This window comes from Cetorhinus maximus, chromosome 6, assembly GCF_964194155.1.
Source record: "Cetorhinus maximus chromosome 6, sCetMax3.hap1.1, whole genome shotgun sequence".
Lineage (NCBI taxonomy): Eukaryota > Metazoa > Chordata > Chondrichthyes > Lamniformes > Cetorhinidae > Cetorhinus > Cetorhinus maximus.
The window spans coordinates 87,763,118-87,782,568 of record NC_135884.1 but is presented as its reverse complement, the minus strand read 5'-3'; the positions used below and the strand labels follow the sequence as shown (position 1 = coordinate 87,782,568).

The following is a 19,451-nucleotide window of genomic DNA, read 5'->3' as shown; positions in this document are numbered from 1 at the left end:
CCAATTGGGTAGTGAGTCTTTTTGCTTTCCAATTGGTGTAGGAAGGCAGTGTGTCACAAGGATGGGTGTATTGGCTGAATAATGGTTGGAGCATGGGGGCAAGTCATGTGATGAAACCTCCAGGAATACATTTAACCAAAGTTGGCAACCCTAGGTGAGGGTGGTTCGTGTTGAGCAGAAACACTGTGGATCTGTTAGGCCTATTTTTCTCTGCTGTAAGATCTATGTTTGACCCCCACCTCCCCGCACCACGCCACGCCACGCCAACCCCCCCACCCACCACGCCACCCCCCCCCGCTCCACCACTCACCACCCCCCATCGTAGCCCCCCAGACCATGATTACAACGTGTTCAGCTCAGATGCCTGGTTGCCAATCCCTGGAAGCTACAGATGTACCTGGTTATAAGGGTCCATCGGAATCCTCATCCTGGGCTCAAGGAGGTTGAGGGAAATGGACTGTAGAACGTACAAGTAATGGGCCATCTCGTCCCTCATTGTAGCAGAACTTAGAATAATGTTCTATCAGAAAGAAACAAAACACAGCAAATCAGTGCTCCAATAAAACTGGACATTCAGAACACCTCAGCTACCATTGTTTCCATGGCATCACAGGCTCTGTCATTTAAAGTGTAAACCTGAGGGTACAGTGGTACAGAGGGAGGATATCATTGAGCTATTGATAGAATGTGGAGAGCTACCTCAAGCCTATAAGGATGTAGATTCAGTTACACTGTCTGCCTAAACTACCAGATTAATAAAGCCATTCCTGATCAATATTCCTAGTATATTCCCATTTCCATGGCGTCCTGTAATAGGTATTTATCCACCTCCCTGTCACAGTGTTTCCTAACAGTATATTATCTGACGCAGGAGATCCTTACTAATAGAACTGTCCAATCCCATATCCCCTCTGATAGGATTGTCCAATCCCGCAGTTCCTCAGATAAAATCGTCCAATACAGCAGCCCCTCAGATTGGATCGTCCAATCCCACAGCTCGTGTGATAGGAGTGTCCAATCCTGCAGCTCGTGTGATAGGACTGTCCAATCCTGCAGCTCGTGTGATAGGACTGTCCAATCCTGCAGCTCGTGTGATAGGACTGTCCAATCCCGCAGCTTGTGTGATAGGACTGTCCAATCCCGCAGCTTGTGTGATAGGACTGTCCAATCCCGCAACTCGTGTGATAGGACTGTCCAATCCAGCAGCTCGTGTGATAGGACTGTCCAATCCCGCAGCTTGTGTGATAGGACTGTCCAATCCCGCAACTCGTGTGATAGGACTGTCCAATCCAGCAGCTCGTGTGATAGGACTGTCCAATCCCGCAGCTCGTGTGATAGGACTGTCCAATCCCACAGGTCTTGTGATAGGACTGTCCAATCCCACATTCCCTCTGATAACATTGCTCAGTTCGAATGATGAGTGCAAGTGAGCCTTACCTTGAAAATGTACTGCCTGAGGTTTCTTTTATTGAGGAACTCCATTGTTTCCTAATCAAGGGAAAGAAATAAACACAAACTTTGAAATCGCCCAAGAGCAGACTCTTGACAATAGACGAGGTAGGTTCCTAAATGAGAATGAAATTTGTCAGCACAATTTGAGAGAATTAAAATATCGCTGTGCTAAGGATAATTATGAATTCCAAATTAATGTTATTCACTGCAAGTTGTTCCAAATCCTCCTCCTCCAGACCTTATCCCTCCTTCTCCAGCCTCTTGCTGGGACACCGTTCCAAAGCCCCTGACAGCTCAAAGGGCCATTATCTTCGTTTGAACCTATATTGACAGGCTATCTGACCATGTGGGCATCACAGCCAGACAAATTCTGCTGACACATGCATATACACACAGTACCAGGTTACAGGGAGTAGGTGGGAACGTGGAGTAAGAGCCAATAATCAGCCATGTCTGTACTGAATGGCAGAGTATGGTCTACTCCTGCTCCTATTAATGTTATGTTCTCATGCCCTTGCCAACCCGCAGACCCCCAATGACAGGACAGTCCAATACCACATGCCCTCTGATAGGACGAACCAGCACTAAGGATTGAACCTGCAATTTGCCTAGTCTATATTAATCAGCACCACACCAAGCGGAGTCATCCTATGAGGTTTAAGAATACAGTGGTACACAGAAACTGCTGAGTGCTGAGGAAGTATTAGAGCACGAGCTGCCTCGGTCTGCTGGGGCACCAATCATACCCATCACGTTCCAATTCTGACTGAGAACAGTCTATCTCAGAATAAATCCAGGTGTCGCATGGTGAGGTACAGAGTAAAACGCACCCTACTCAACATCAATACACCTAAGCAACAACTCCAGAGCACCCATTACGGCAGTGATGTAACATTGTGACTGCCAACACCCATAGTTCGTGTGGGCTACATGGCAATGTACAGCAGTGCCACTTTGTGTTGAACTGTGAACAGGATTGTGCCATTGAGCCTGCGAGGAGCGATTTGCCCAGACAGAGAGGGGCCAGTGCCAATGCAGGAGTTTAAAATATTACCTTCCTCTCATCATCCTTTGAACTCAGTAGCAGGGCAATAATCAGAGCCATCGCTTTCGTCTGGATCATTTGGTTTGTCCTATAGAGAAAAGGCAGGAATCATCCAATGGGCAAATACCCGACAGCACAAACCAAGGGCAGATACCCAGCAACACCAGCCAATGGGCAGATACCTGACAGCACAAACCAAGGGCAGATACCCAGCAACACCAGCCAATGGGCATATATCCGACAGCACAAACCAAACCAAGGGCAGATACCCAGCAATACCAGCCAATGGGCAGATACCCGACAGCACAAACCAAGGGCAGATACCCAGCAGGGTGGTGGGAATCTGGAACTCACTGCCTGAAAGGGTGGTAGAGGCAGAAACCTTCATAACATTTAAGAAGTATTTGAATGTGCACTTGCGATGCCATGGCATACAAGACTATGGGTCTAGTGCTGGAAAATGGGATTAGACTAGTTAGGTACTTGTTTGGCTGGTGCAGACTCGATGGGCCGAAGGGCCTTTTGCTGTGCTGTAGACCTCTATGGCTCTGCTGCCTTGGTTAGGGCAGGATCTTTGGGGGAAAAAAAAACAGGTTGTACAAGTCCTCAAGCCGACACGAACAAGCCCAGATATGTGTGAATATATCTGTATATGTACTCAGGCATGTAAGTGTGTTTGAATTTTTGTGTCTGAATCAGTTAAAGACTCCAGAAATGGGAGCGGGACCCCTGGGCAGGCACAGTCCTAATCCGCCCTGCGATCTGGTCTTGCTGTTACTTACACCTGGAGGTGAGAGATGAGCCTGTCCAGAGGGACCTCGTTCTTAACCAGTTGGAACAGGTGACTGCTGCTGAGCACCATGCTCTCCAGAATGGCCAGGGACAACTGCTGGATTGATGCATCCATCGCTGACTTGTTCACAAAACCAGCAATCTAAACATAAACGCAGACAGATACACAACAGATCAATAGGTTAGTGGCCTTTCAATGGCCAGGAGTTATCCTTTTAGATCATTTTATGTTAATCAAGGCAAGGAACATGAATGCTGTGGCTGGGACACTTTCCAACCTGAACACCAAATACTAGCATCAAACACTCCCAGGACAGGTACAGCACGGGGTTGGATACAGAGTAAAGTTCCCTCTACACTGTCCCCATCAAACACTCCCAGGGCAGGTACAGCACGGGGTTGGATACAGAGTAAAGTTCCCTCTACACTGTCCCCATCAAACACTCCCAGGGCAGGTACAGCACGGGGTTAGATACAGAGTAAAGTTCCCTTTACACTGTCCCCATCAAACACTCCCAGGACAGGTTCAGCACGGGGTTAGATACAGAGTAAAGCTCCTTCTGCACTGTCCCCATCAAACACACCCAGCACAGGACTAGATACAGAGTAAAATTCCCTCTACACTGTCCCCATCAAACACTCCCAGGGCAGGTACAGCACGGGGTTAGATACAGAGTAAAGCTTCCTCTACACTGTCCCCATCAAACACTCCCAGGACAGGAAGAGCATGTGGTTAGATACAGAGTAAAGCTCCCTCTACACTGTCCCCATCAAACACTCCCAGGACAGGTAGAGCATGTGGTTATTTACAGAGTAAAGTTCCCCCTACATTGTCACAACAATGATCCCCAATCCATTTGCAAAAAAGTGCTCCCATTGTATGAGGCCTGGTGAGATTCTCCTTGTGAGCAGATTCATTGGTTTTCCATCATTGCTGTTTGTGGGAAGCTGAGTAAATTGGGCTTATATTATCTGGAGTTTAGAAGAATGAGAGGCCAACTGATTGAAACCTGCAAAATTCTGAAGGGCCCTGATAGGGTAAATGCTGAGAGATTGTTTCCACTGGTTAGAGAATCTAAAACACAGGGGCAGTCTCAGGATAAGGAGCCAATCATTTAGGACTGACAGGAGGTGAAATTTCTTCTCTCAAAGGGTTGTGAATTCTCTACCCCAGAGGGTTGTGGATGCTCCATCGTTGAATACATTTAAGGCTGGAATAGGCAGATTTTTGGTGTCTCAGGGACCGGGTGGAAAGATGGAATTGAAGCCTGAGATCAGCCATGATCGTATTGAATGGTGGAGCAGGCTATGTGGTCTACTCCTGCTGCCATTTCTTATGTTCTTATCTTACAGTGTGCTAATCATAACAATGAGGACTGCTTTTCAAAACTCAGTCAGCTGTTGTGAGAGCGTTGGGCCATCCTGTCCATGTGAAAGGTGCTGTGTCAGTCCATATTATTCCATTCAGAATCTTACTGCTCTAAACGTTTCCAGCTGACGATAGCCTGATTGAAAGCGGCTGTTGATCTGTTTGGAACCGCGCAATTGCTCCATAATCCCACCGACGTTCCTGCTCCTGGGTCATGGGTTGGAGCATGGACAGGATGCAGCAGTGCATAGTGCTGCCCACGTGCAGCCAAACCCCAATTAGTGCCCAGGACAGTGATTTCCTGCACTCAGTCACACAGTGCGCTGACCCCCTCTGTACTGGAAGTGCACAAATCAGGAAGACCTGTGTGTTGCGTATTCAGGAATTTGTTGCATATTTTTTCTATCTCAGAGCTATGCAGAGTTGACACTAATTTCTAAGCATCTAAGAACTTTAATTTAATCAGTTTTAAAATTTCTCTGCTATCATAAAATGTCTGCACATTTACGTACAGCTCAGATTCTAGTAGTTTCTGTGTTGTCATTTACTTTGCTCTGAGTCCACACCCAGGCTTAACCAATCAAGCACAGTGAGCATAGATCTGTTACCAGATCCACATAATCAAACACAGAACTGAACACCACACAGTGGAGGAAATAATGGTTGTGATGCTCCCTCGATCAAACAGACTGTCAAATGTCAACTCGCATGTGATGAATGATCATCTTGAGTGAACTAATCTGCCAGTGCTGACAGATTCATACCAAAGCAAAGGGTCAAGATTGCTAGCTGAGGTCAGCTCGCTTAGCACAGGCCAGGCCTTGGGGGCCCACCAGGTTGGCATGGCACAGGGTCACAACATGGGGCCCACTTTGCATCAATAGGAGAGGCAATGGCGTGGTGGTATTGTCGCTGGACTAGTAATCCAGAAACCCAGGGTAATGCTCTGGGGACCCGGATTCCACCACAGCAGATGGTGGAATTTGAATTCAATTTTTAAAAATCTGGAATTAGAAGTCTAATGATGACCATGACCATTGTCGATTTTTGTAAAAACCCATCTGGTTCACTAATGTCCTTTAAGGAAGGAAATCTGCTGTCCTTACCTGGTCTGGCCTACATGTGACTCCAGATCCACAGCAATGTGGTTGACTCTTAAATGCCCTCTGAACAAGGGCAATTAGGGATGGGCAATAAATGCTGGCCCACATCCCATGAATGAATAAAAAAAAAGGGGCCCTTTGAGTGACCAGAGTGGTGAGAAGGTGGGTATCCACAGGGCTAAATGGACCTCAAGTGTTTAGGCAATGGTGGATCAGGCTCAGATCTGAGAACTGGCACAACCTCAGCTTTCTAACGAGGAGGTACAAGCCCACTCATTGAAGGTGTTACACCAGTAACCATGGTTAAACCAGAGGTGTAACCTATTACTAGATGGCAGCGGCTCCCACCTGGTGATCTCCTCGTATCACAGACAGCTGGAGCCTGTTCACAGGATCCAAGCCAGTTGTTGATGATGAAACCAAGACACAGAGCTTTTCTTTATTGAGAGAGTTGATTGACTTGTTCAGGCTCACAGGTCTCCTACCACACAACCCAGTGTCCCAGCTGTCCCCTATTTATATGCGCTCAAAGAGAATTAAGAACCATCTTAATCTTAACAATGTAATTGACATGACATTAACAGAGCCGAACCTTCTTAATGAAAACATGGGTGAGGGTTTCCCAGGAAACGACTCCGTGTTCCATCAGCTCAATGAAAGCATTCAGGGTGTGAGCCAAACTCTCGCCAGTGCTGAGAAACACAAGAAACAATTAATTACGTGGAGGATTCATCAGATTGTGGAACCTCATCAAGAACTGAAGAAAAAGAGTGGGTCAGAGAGATGGAAGTGAAGATACAAAGTCAGGAATCTCACAAGAAAGAGAACTTGCATTTATGTAGCGTCTTTCATGATCATTTGGACGTCCCAAAGCTCTTTATGAATGACAATTTTTTGTCGTGATGTAGGAGACACAGCAGCTCATTTTCACACAGCAAGTACCACAAACTGCAATGTAATAAACTGTTTTTTTTAGTGATGTGCGTTAAGGATTAACAATTGTCCAGGACACCAGGAGAACATCCACCAGAGGGGGCAGCCAGGGCCTTGGTTTCAATGTTTCATTCGAAAGACCTCCGACGGTCTAGTTCTCCCTCATTATTGAGCCCTGAATGTCTAGTACTCCCTCATTATTGACCTCCGAATGTCTAGTCCTCCCTCATTATTGACCTCCGAATGTCTAGTACTCCCTCATTATTGACCTCCGAATGTATGGTACTCCCTCATTATTGACCTCCAAATGTCTGGTACTCCCTCAGTATTGAGCTCTGAATGTCTTGTACGCCCTCATTATTGACCTCCGATAGTCTTGTACTCCCTCATTATTGTACTGAGGTGTCTGCCTAGATTATGTGTTCAAGTCTCCAGGGTTGGACTTGAACCCATAATCTTCTGATTTACTACCCACTGAGCTGATACTGCTGGTGGTCAATATGATGGTTGGGAACATTCTTCCACTTGTGTAGCCAGTAACAGGACAGCAATCTGAGCTCAGGTTCAAAGCACAACTCAGTCAGCATTGCCTCAACAACACACCCTGAGTCAACTGCAGAACAGCACCCTCTGCTGCCCTAGTCTGGCATTTCAGTTCACCCACACAAGCCATCCTTCTGTCCCCAGTTCACTGCTAAACTGAGTATTTGACATGTGGGTATGCACTTAAAAGGTGTTGCGTTCCAACTTAATTCAAATTTGGAATCTTTACAGGCAGAAATTGATTTTTTTTTTCTGCCGCAGATTCAAAGATAAGGTTAAGAGTTTAAAAGACAGTGTGTGAATCAGCTGCAATGTCCCAATCCCTCAAATACTGGGCTCATCTGAAAGTTGTTGGACTATAACCCATGACGCTCTGACTTAAAGGAACAATGTTACCAAATAATCAATCTTAGCGCAAACAGAGAAGTTTGAAGCTCAAAATACAGGCACAGCATTGAGAGGTACAACAATTTTGATGCTGTCTAAGGGCCTGACATTTTTTATGCAGCTAGAAACTACTTAGCAATAAACAGAAACAACATGTTGCCTCATGACTAAATATCTTTAAGTAATTTCCCGACTGGTAACTTGTGGACGAGGAATTTGGGTGTTTGGTCTGATGTGACTGACTGTCTCCTGAAGCCAGGTGGACGTGTAGCTCAGCAAGGCTAATCGGGTTACCTCTTGGCCACGATAACCTTGTACACACAGAGTTTGGCTACGAGAGCTGATTTGGGCCTGAGAAAAGAGATCTGGATCCAAATCTTAACAGGCCCGTTGCCATTTTAACCTCAAGTTCAAAGGGCAAATAGTTTCATGGGTGACTCTTCCTCCTTGTATTGCCCCCGAGTGGCACCTCCTCAGGGATACTGTGCCCCACTGACATGGTAACCCCACGTGCTAATTGGTGAAATTGCCCTCAACTTGGGGGGCAGGATATGATGTCATTCAGGTGCTAGCCATGGTTCAGTGGGTAGCTCGCTTGCCTCGGAATCACAAGGTCGCGGGTTCAAGTCCCACTCCGGAGACTTGAGCACAACATCAAGGCTGACACATCTAGTGTAGTGGGAGCGCTGCACTCTCAAAGATACTGCCTCTCAGGGTAGACGTTAAACAAAAGCCCTTTCAGATGGATGGACTATTTTGCAAGAATATTGGAGACATCCCCGGTGTCCTTAACCAATTCTTCAGCCAACATCAATAATCTGGTCATTATCACAATGCTGTTTGTAGGAGCTTGCTGTGTGCAAATTGGCTTCCAGAATTCCTACGTTACGACAATGAATGAGCTTCAGAAAGTACTCCGTTGGGTGCAAAACACTTTGGGAAACCCTGAGGAAGTGAGAAGCAATATAAATAAAAGCCCTCTGCCTTGCCAAGTCCTGCGAGCGCTGGGAATGCTTTCGCATGGAGCCAAGCTCCCTACTCACTCGTTGCCATTCTCCACAATGCGGACAAGCACAGCGATCCCGTCCTTACTGATGAACTCCTGGGCGAAGGTGATATCCTTGGAGAGAACGGCTAGTCCCTTCAGTGACTCTGAGCGCACGTCGTAGTTATTGCTCTGGATGCCGGTGTAGAGATTCTCAGCTTCTCGACTCTGGCACAGGAAGAGAAAGAGATAAAAAGGCAACTTCCACAATTCAAGAAGGCACCCTTGAGAAATCAGCCAGGGATTGCAGAATTATAGAGGGAGCAGGATCTGAACGGATTGCCAGATGTGTATCCGTGTGGGAGTGTGTCTGTGTGTGTGTGTATGTCCGTGTGTGTGTGGCTGTCTGTGCATGTCCATGTGTGTGTGTCCGTGTATGTGTGTGTGTCTGTGCGTGTCCGTGTGTGTGTCTATGTGGGTATGTGTCCGTGTTTGTGTGTCTGTGTGTGTGTGTCCGTGTGTGTTATTTCACCTCTGGCAGCATCACTGACTGCCGGAACGTTCGCACATCACCGCTGTGCTTGCTGATGTGTTCCTAATCCAGCAAGGCCTTAAATTTAAAATTTGCTTGCTTGGGATCAAATCCCTCCATGGCCTCGCTCTTCCCGATGTCTGTAACCTCCTCCTGCTTTCCGAAGTTTCTGCGTTCCTCCAATTCTGGCCTCCTGTGCACCACATCCACGCCCCCACCTCCCCCCCTATTTGGTGGCTGTGCCTTTAGCTGCAGAAGACCTAATTTCTGAGATTGCCTCCCTGCCGCTCTCTGCCTGTCTAGCTCTCTCTCTTCCTTAAAGCCACTTGGTAAAATCTTTGACTAAGTGTTTGGACACCTGCCCTCACAGTTCCTTAAGCAGCTCGGTGTCAAATTCGGTTTGACAATGCTACAGTGAAATGCCTTCGGGTTTTTCTGATATTAAAGATACGCAATAAATACACTTGAATTCAACACACTTGAAACTGGCACATTCATGAAATTAACAAACTGTTTGTACTTTTTAAATTTAATTTTTCACGGGATGTGGGCATCATTGGCAAGGCTTTTGAACTGAGTGGCTTGCCACAGCATCTCAGAGGGCAGTTAAGGGTCAGCCACATCGCTGTGGGTCTGGAGTCGCATGTAGGCCAGACCAGGTAAGGATGGCAGATTTCCGAAAGGACGTTAGTGACAACAATCGACCACAGCTTCATGGTCATCACTACTGAGACTAGCTTTTAATTCCAGATTTATTAGTTGAATTTAAATTCCACCAGCTGCCATGGCAGGATCTAAACCCGTGTCCCCAGATCATTAGCCTGGGCCTCTGGATTACTCATCCTGTTTTAAAAGGCACCTCACAGTAACTCAGAAGCTAGGACTCAATATTTTCTCAATGGCAGGAACTTAAACCTGATTCAAAGAACAGCTGTAATCCCCAAGGAATAATTATTCCCTGAATTGGAATTAAAATATACTGCCCTCCACACCCCTGTCCCATCCCCAAACCTTGGGTACTTTGCCCACATGCTCATTAATGAGAATGAACAAAGGCATCGAGCCACAGTCTAGTCTGATCACAAACTACAATGCCCTCCACACACCCCCCCCCCCCCCCCCCCCCCACACACACACACACACACACACACACACACACCCAACCTAATGCTTAAATCTTTAGGCCTCTGTGGGTAACAACACCTGCCTCAGGGCCAGGAGGTCGTGGGTTCACATCCCGCCTCACAGCCTGAACATATAATCAAGGCTCGACACCCCAGTGCAGCCCTGGGGGAATGCTGCACTGTCGGAGATGTCGTCTTTCACCCAAAAGCCCCACCTGCCCCCTCGGATAGGGGTAAAGGATCCCATGACATTTCTAATCAGAGCATGGTCGCTCTCAACCCTTAACTAACATAGCTAAAAACAAAAATAGAGTTATCTGGTCATTGCTGTTTGTGGGAGCTTGCTGTGTGCAAATTGGTTGCCGTGTTTCCTGCACTTGCGAGTACACATCAACAGCACCACATTGGCTGTAAAGTGCTTTCAGACATCCTGAGGCCACGAAAGGCACAAGATATCTTTCTGCTCTCTTGCCAGCTGGAATGGGAGCCCAGGCCTGTTTCTCAGCCTTTCCCCTGGCTGCCGGTGTCGAGGGTAGGTAGACTGAAGAAAGGGGAGAAGAACATCGGAATTAAGTGGTTCATTTCCAGGGACCTTGCTGGTTTTTTTCAGGAAGTCTTGGAGCAGGTCCAGGATATCGGCTAGAACAGGAGCAGCTATCAGCAGGCAGGTACTTAATCAGGACACGGCCCTTTTAAATTGGAATAGCCATTAATGAAACTTCGACAGCCAGATACGATCTAAAGGTTAGCCTCTTCCATTAGTGCCCAGCTCTCCCAGGGCCTTTCAGTAGTGCATCGCCTGTTTTTTAAAAGATTTAAAAAAAAAAAGTGGGGCCCACTTCTCTTAAAGTTATGCCTTGCAGCTCTTAGTCCTGATGGATGATGCTGGGTCCATGCTGCAAGAGGGCGGTGAATCTCCTTAAGGATTCTCCTGCTCCACTGTCCCAGATTCTGGGAACATTCCCTGATTCTGTGCCACTAGGGGTTTGGCCAAATTTGCGCCAAAGTTAGGCTAGTGGAGGCGGAGAAGCCCTGAATACAACCACCCATCCCATACCATATGTCCAACAGCTTGTGGTCCCCACTACTTAAAAAACAATTACTATTTTAAAGGGGCAATATTTATTTTGTAAATGTTCATTTTTACTTTAGAAGATTGAGAGGTGATTTGAAACATAAGATCCTGAGGGGACTTGGGTGGACGCTGGGAGAATGATTCCCCTTGAGGGAGAGACTAGAATTAGGGGGCATAGTTTAAAAATAAGGGGTCTCCCATTTAGTACGGAGATAGGGAGAAATTTTTTCCCTCAGGGGTTCGTGAGTCTTTGGAACTCTCTTCCCCAGAGAGCAGTGGAGGCTGGGTCTTTGAATATTTTTAAGGTAAAGTTAGACAGATTCTTGATTGTCAAGGAAGTCAAAAGGCATTGGGGGTAAACAGGAAAGTGGAGTTGAGGCCACAATTATATCAGTCATGATCTTATTAAATGGTGGAGCAGGCTCAAGGGGCCGAGTGGCCTACTCTTGCTCCTAACTTGTACGTATATGAGGGAGAGAAAGAATACATTGCCCCTTAAAAGAGAGATATCTGTAAAATATATATGTATGTGTGTGTGTGTGTCTGCGTGCGCGCGCGCATGTCTATATTACCCACACATTTTATTTAGCCCTTTGCACTGGTGCCATCTCTTTGATGTAGCTCTCCACTAAGACCACTGTCCTGACTTCAGAAACTTTTCGTTTATCTTTTTCAGTTATTTAACATTCCCCTTTTAAAAGCTATCCCAGATTCCAACGCCAATCTTTGGTCTGATATTCTGTGTCCTAACATCCCCTTCCGTAGAACAGAATCTCTCCTCACTTCTCTCTCGTTCTGTTTGGCGCCCGATATTATATTTGTGTCCTGTGGCTCCAAATTCTTTTTCTAAAGGGCTGCCAAGCCCACTCAAAGGCAAAAATACTGCAAACTTCTCAAAAACCTTACGAGTACAGTTGACTTCAGAAGCAAAGTTGCCTTAACCATTATTAATTTTAGAAACAGACTGGAAGAAAGGATTTATTCACTGGGGGCAGTACCTGGAGCGGACACCAGGAGGCTCACTGAAAGCATTAACAGGGCCCTGTGTTCAGACATGTTGTTGGCAGGGGAGAGACCAAATATTGTGGTCAAGGGCTACTCCTGGCAGAGAGAATCACCAGGGACACCCCCTCACACCCAGTTCCTGAGAGCACCACCTACCAGCTGCAGGAGAAAGCAAGGAAAGTTGGGACAGGCAGAAATTACTTTGGGGAGGAGACAGAATTGCTGCGGGGACTCAAGGCCCCGTCAGAAAGCAGCTAATAACAAGTCAGAGAATGTGAGGAGGACACCATGTTAAGGGTGAATGACCAGCTGACCCACCCGTCCCGTCCCCTCCCCCCCCACCCCACTCCTGGGGGGGAAAGAAAAACAGGCTCCTGAAACTCCACTTCTATAATTTGACCTTTCCCCTGGCTGACAGGACAGACAATACTCAAACACGTTTTCATTAAAATTCTCCTCAAGCTCAGTGGCTACAGAGGCCAGCTGGTATGAGGCAACAACAACCTGCATTTATCTACCACCTTTAACTTACATCGCCAGGTGCTTCACAGAAGCGTTAACAAACAAATTTGACACCGACCGACGTAAGGAGGTGTTCGGACAGATGACCATGAGCTAATTCACTGAGACATGTTAAAAGGAGCGTCTTAAGAGGAGAGAGAGGGAAAGAATTATAGAGTTGGGGAAGGTCGAGGCTGGAAACAAGGATGAAGGTTTTAAAATTGGATTTATCCTTAACCAGGAGCCACTGTAGGTCATACAAGCCAGAACTTAAGCTCTGCTCAGTCAGTGAGTCTCAGGGAGGGGCTTCAAATGGCCTCAAAATCAGCCAAGCCTCTTGATCTGCTGCCACTTGCTGGATGTCCAATGGAGTGAGCGTGCAGGTATCGGGGGCAGGGCAGGACCAGACTCGCCAATGCTGCTCCTCACAGCCAAATAGCTCACCATCTGAAAGCACATCCAAAGGCCAGCTGGTATGCCATAGGATGGTGGAAGATACCAAGCAGCCAAGGACTCCCAGAATATAGAATCACCTGAGGTAGATGCTGAGCAAGTAGGGCGGGATCCTGGGGAGAAGTGGAGATGCGGGAGGCGGAAGATTGTTCTGGATTTTTACTCAATAACCTGTGGGGATCAGGATGTACCCTCTGATCACCAACCTTCACCGGGGTCCTGGCCTGAGCCTGATCCAACATCTTGATTTTAAAATTCTCGTCAAATCCCTCCACTGCCTCAGCCCTCCCCATCTCTGTTATCTCCTCCAGCCCCACAATCCTAAAAAATACCTGTGCTCCTCTAATTCTGGCCTCTTGCACCTCCACAAATTCCTTTACTCCAACACTGACAGCCGTGCTTTCAGCTGCCTGGGTTCTAAGCTCTGGAATTTCTTCCTTAAACCTCTCTGCCTCTCTACCTTGCTTTCCTCCTTTAAGGTGCATCTTAAAGCCTACCTCTTTGACCAAGCTTTTGGTTACCTGACCTAATATCTCCTTATATGATTCAGTGTCATGCTTTGTTTGACAATGTTTCTGTGAAGTGCTTTGGGATGTTTTACTATGCTGAAGGCAGGATTTTGTTGTACATATCTGGACAAGATGGGAAAAGGGTGAGATAGAGGCAGAGGAAGGGGATTGATGGTTACAGAGCATTTCTTTTGTATTCCATACTTTATACTCTTAGTGAAGGCAGTGGTAACACATGGGGTACTTACAGGGGCTGTAGTCAGGCGCAATATACTGCCATTCTTTATTTCATGCCGATTCTGTAACAAATTAAAAAGACTGTTAGTGAGTCCAATTTGGTCTGTGAGTGACTGTCGCATATTCCCCCACATACACTCCTCCCTTTCCCCAGTATTGGCTCAGCCAGCGTCTACAAACTCCTCACAAGGTCCACTAGCCCAAACAAAGCCCCAGCTCCACTGTTGGCCCAGGAGCAGGGGACTGGGATTGCCTTCGAGTGCCAGCGTGCTGAGCTGGGTGCAGTGGGTAAATGTGCCAGGGTAAACCAGGCAGAGACTCCCACCCCCAGCACTTTGGGGGCCAAGTCAGTGAATATATTTAAGAAGGAAATAGATAGATTTCTAGACTTTAAAGGCATCAAGGGGAGAGAGTGGGAGTACGATATTGCGATAGAAGATCAGCCATGATCATAATGAATGGCGGAGCAGGCTCAAGGGGCCGAATGGCCTACTCCTGCTCCTATTTTCTATGTTTACAAGCAGACAAAGAAGCCCGCTCTGCCATTTAATAAGGTCATGGCTGATCTGATAGTAACCTCAAATCTACATCCCACTTACCCCCGAAAACCTATCACCCCCTTGCTTACCAAGAATCTATCCACCTCTGCCTTAAAAATATTCAAAGGCTCTGCTTCCACTGCCCTTTCAGGGAGAGAGTTCCAAAGACTCATCTCAGTTTTAAATGGGTGACCTCTTATTTTTAAACAGTGACCTGACAAAAATATCCATGGTTCCCTCACACCCGCTTACAAACTTAGAAGCTTTGAAGATGTCTTCATTTATAACAGAGAGGCCCCTTTGTAAACATTCTGCTCACTACTATACCACACTGCACTCTACAGCGAGAACATTCATCCCTCACATCTAATACATTGCTTTGGAAGGGGATATTAACTGGGAACAGGAGTGTCGTCACTATTTTGGAGAGGGATTGACTATCAACATGCCACGCTCTTGCCATGACATCATCTTCCTTTTCCCACATTACATAAGGTACTGGTCTTGCCTCCATGAATCTTGGTGTTGCCTCTGGATCCACATGAATTTTGGCTTGTAGCCCCTCAATCTTTCCAAGTTTGTCCTTGAAAACTGAGGCGTATTTTTGTAGTAGCTCTGATAGCCCGTTAGTTCTCAGTTGGAAGATTTCAGCCCGTTCCAATTTAATTTCTTTCAGCCAGTCCAAGGAGACTAGGTCTCTCGCCTCCTGCCACCATCAAGGGTAATTTCACTGTTTGACCTCCGTAGTGTACTGTGACTTTACTGAAGCCCTTGACTTGTATGTCTTCTCCAATGTAAGTTTTCAATTTGGCATCTGTTTGTTCAAAATGTTGTTTATGTTGCCCATGATTCAGGTATTTAAAAGTATGCTCACCTATCACCGTAGTGGCTGCACCAGTAACCACCTCCATTCTGATCGACCTCTCATTCACTCTCATGGTTACATAGATAGGTTCTTTTTCCTACCTTTAAATTACACAACAAATAAATATCTGAATCTATTGCTTCAGGCTTTTCGACACTTGTTAATCACATTAGGTTTTTGTTTTTGTCTGTAAGTCTGCCTGATTCTATCTTTACAATCTGTCATGAGGTGTCCATTTCGATGACAGAAAAAACATTTGATCTTTTTAAACTGTGATTCATTACAGGGTTGTCTGCTTCCACCTCCGTTACCATTATGTCATGTTTTCGCTGCTAAGTTATCTTTTTAAATTTCTTTGCTAGCGGTGGCTGCTTCCCACTTCTGAACAAAGCCTTGCACTTTCAGGCTCTTTTTGGCTGAGGGTCCGTGCCCTACGTGGGGGACGGCGCCATTCTGCACTCCCTGTATGGCTGTCGAGTCCCGCACTGCGCCTTCCATTGCCAGAGCGATTACCAATGCCTTCTGAAAATCTGAATTTGTTTCAGACAGTAATCTCTTCATTTATACCGTACACCAAACAATCTCTAAGCATATCATTGATAGATGTACCAAACTCGCAATATTCTGTTAATTGTTTCGGGCTTGCCACATAACAAGAATCTGTCTCCCCCACGGCTCCATTCCTTCAGTTAAGTTTGAACCATTGCATCATCACCGAAGGCTTTGGCTGGTGGTGATTCTTTACGAGGTTCACTAAGTCAGCAAAACTTTTTGAATCTGGGGCACTGGGTGCCAACAAATTTTGAATTAATCCATATATCTCACTCCCGCATGTGGATAAGAGGATCATGCGTTTCTTCTCCTCCCCCGAAATATCATTCGCCTAGAAGAAGAACGCGAGGTGTTCAACATAATGAGACCAGTCGTCTGAGGTTGGATCGAAAGGTTCAATTCTTCCAAATTGCGGCATGCTCTGAGGGGGTTGCTTCGACCATCAGAGAGGAAATTTTTCTTTACTTACAATTACCGTGTGAGGCCGATTTCAGTTCTCTTGGTTTCCTTCGTTCTTTCTTGCTTTTTACTCTCATTGCCGGTTTGTTGGATCCAGTGCCCTGGATTGTTGAGACTAAAGGACCCAGGTCATACGCTTGTTTCGAGGTGACTGAGTTGGTACCAAGACAGACAAGATCAGTAGACCATCCACAGAAGAAACACATGCTGTTTATTTACAAAAGGAACTCAGCAGCTACACTTGTCTTTACTCTTCAGACTCTAAGTCAAGTCTACTGACTACAGAGGTAGCCTGCACAACTCTGCTATTGGATATCAGGGTCATATGATCTTCCATTACAACATTTGTCTTAAAGGTATGTTACACATCAGATTACTACAGAAAGATAATAGAATGTTATCATTTATTGTGTGGGGAATTGGTTACAAAAGTAGGGAGGTTATGCTTCAGTTGTACAGGGCATTGGTGAGACCACATCTGGAATATTGTGTACAGTACTGGTCTCCTTATTTAAAGGAAGATGTAAATGCATTAGAAACAGTTCAGAGAAGGTTTACTATACTAATACCAAGAATGGGCGGGTAGTCTAATGAGGAAAGGCTGGACAGGCTAGGCTTGCAGCCACTGGAATTTAGAAGAGTAAGAGGCGACTTAATTGAATCCTGAGGGGACTTGATGGGGTGGATGTGGAGAGGATGTTTCCTCTTGTGGGAGAATCTAGAACTAGGGGGTCAGTGTTTAAAAATAAGGGGTCGCTCATTTAAGACAGATGAGAAATTTTTTTTCTCAGAGGGTCGAGTGTCTTTGGAACTCTTCTTCAAAAGGCAGTGGAAGCAGAGTATTTGAATGTTTTTAAGGCAGAGCTAGATAGATTCTTGATTAACAAGGGGGTGAAATGTTATTGGGGGTTGGCAGGAATGTGGGTTTGAGGTTACATTCAGGTCAGCCATGATCTTATTGAATGGTGGAGCAGGCTCGAGGGGCCGAGTGGCCTCCTGCTCCCAATTCGTATGTTTGTATGCCAAGGATGCCTTACATGTGGTGACAGCTGAATGTGTGATGCTGAACTTACACCAATATGCTTCTGAGTGTGATAGCCTCCCTCTTCTTTCATCCCTATGGAGATATCCGTGGTAACTCACCGTCTCTGTGATGTAGGTTTGTATCCCATCAGTGTACTGCAGAGCGTATTGATCGGGGTTACTCTTGTTCCATCTAAATGTGAGGGAGAAATGAGATTACTGTACATTTCAACATCAAATCTAACCTTTAACAAGCCTCTGGTGAATTCATTAGTAACTGCTGCACCCATTATTAATCATTACGCTAATACAGCACAAAGTAAGGTAGCTGTATCACTGTGAGTCCCCATGCATGAGTAATCACTGTCTACAATGGGGGTTCAGACACACCGTGTAACACTCGCAGATCTGGAAAAGAAGGAATTACATTTATATAGCACCTTTCATGACCTCAAGACATCCTGAAGTATATTACAGTCAATGAAATGTTGTCACTGTTTTATGTTGGAATCGTCAGGTCAGGTCTCATGTGCTCAAAGAGAGGATATCCAGAGAGCTCCTTTACATCCATCATTCAGCGAGGTACAAGTATCCAAAACGATCAGTCAGTGCTGCTACTAGTTTAATCTCAGGTGGTCTAAGTGAGATAATCTAACACAACACAGACTGAACAGAGATAGCAAGAGAGAGAGGAGCATGCGAGAAAGAGAGTGAGAACATGAGAGAGGGCGAGAGAGATAAAGCGAGAGAGAAAGCATGAGAAAGAACATGAGAAATGAAGTGCGACAAAGAGAGTGCAATGAAGAGAGTGAAATAGCACGAGACTGAGAAAGTGAGAGGGAGAGGGAGAACGAGAGGGAGGATGAGAGAGAAGTATGGAGGATGAGAGAGAAGTATGGAGGATGAGAGAGAAAGAGGGAATGGGGACAGGGAGAGGGCAGCATGATGGGATTGAGGAGGCAGCAAGGGGGGGAAGAGGGAGGTGGGGAAGAGGGAGGTGAGGAAAGAGGGAGGGGGGAAAGAGGGAGGGGGGAAAGAGGGAGGGGGGAAAGAGGGAGGGGGAAGAGGGAGGGGGGAAAGAGGGAGGGGGGAAAGAGGGAGGGGGAAGAGGGAGGGGGAAAGAGGGAGGGGGGAAGAGTGAGGGGGGAAAGAGGGAGGGGGGGAAGAGGGAGGGGGGGAAGAGGGAGGGGGGGAAGAGGGAGGGGGGGAAGAGGGAGGGGGGAAGAGGGAGGGGGGAAGAGGGAGGGGGGAAAGAGGGAGGGGGAAGAGGGAGGGGGAAGAGGGAGGGGGAAGAGGGGAGGGGGAAGAGGGAGGGGGAAGAAGGAGGGGGGGAAGAGGGAGGGGGGAAGAGGGAGGGGGAAGAGTGAGGGGGAAAGAGGGAGGGGAAGAGGGAGGGGGGAAGAGGGAGGGGGAAGAGGGAGGGGGAAGAGGGAGGGGGAAGAGGGAGGGGGAAGAGGGAGGGGGAAGAGGGAGGGGGAAGAGGGAGGGGAAGAGGGAGGGGGAAGAGGGAGGGGGGAAGAGGGAGGGGGGAAGAGGGAGGGGGGAAGAGGGAGGGGGAAGAGGGAGGGGGGAAGAGGGAGGGGGGAAGAGGGAGGGGGGGAAGAGGGAGGGGGAAGAGGGAGGGGGGAAGAGGGAGGGGGGAAGAGGGAGGGGGGAAGAGGGAGGGGGAAGAGGGAGGGGGGAAGAGGGAGGGGGAAGAGGGAGGGGAAAGAGGGAGGGGGAAAGAGGGAGGGGGAAAGAGGGAGGGGGAAGAGGGAGGGGGAAGAGGGAGGGAAGAGGTGGGGGAAGAGGGAGGGGGAAGAGGGAGGGGGGAAGAGGGAGGGGGGAAGAGGGAGGGGGGAGGGAGGGGGAAGAGGGAGGGGGAAGAGGGAGGGGGAAGAGGGAGGGGGAAGAGGGAGGGGGAAGAGGGAGGGGGAAGAGGGAGGGGGAAGGGAGGGAGGGGGAGAGGGAGGGGGAAGAGGGCCGGGG

The 19,451-nt window shown here is 47.3% G+C and overlaps 1 protein-coding gene across 2 annotated transcripts in view; it reads right to left on the bottom strand.

The window, feature by feature from the left end:
- The window catches only part of elmo3 (engulfment and cell motility 3), a 118,744-nt gene that overhangs the window by 57,448 nt on the left and 41,845 nt on the right, over positions 1–19,451 (bottom strand). For both annotated transcript variants that reach the window (XM_078543980.1, XM_078543979.1), the window contains exons 4-11: positions 17,604–17,676; positions 14,057–14,107; positions 8,668–8,837; positions 6,354–6,453; positions 3,280–3,431; positions 2,507–2,585; positions 1,438–1,488; positions 398–520 (exon numbers count right to left, since the gene is read on the bottom strand). In XM_078543980.1, the coding sequence (XP_078400106.1) occupies positions 398–520; positions 1,438–1,488; positions 2,507–2,585; positions 3,280–3,431; positions 6,354–6,453; positions 8,668–8,837; positions 14,057–14,107; positions 17,604–17,676 (799 nt within the window). The remainder of the gene's footprint in view (positions 1–397; positions 521–1,437; positions 1,489–2,506; positions 2,586–3,279; positions 3,432–6,353; positions 6,454–8,667; positions 8,838–14,056; positions 14,108–17,603; positions 17,677–19,451) is intronic.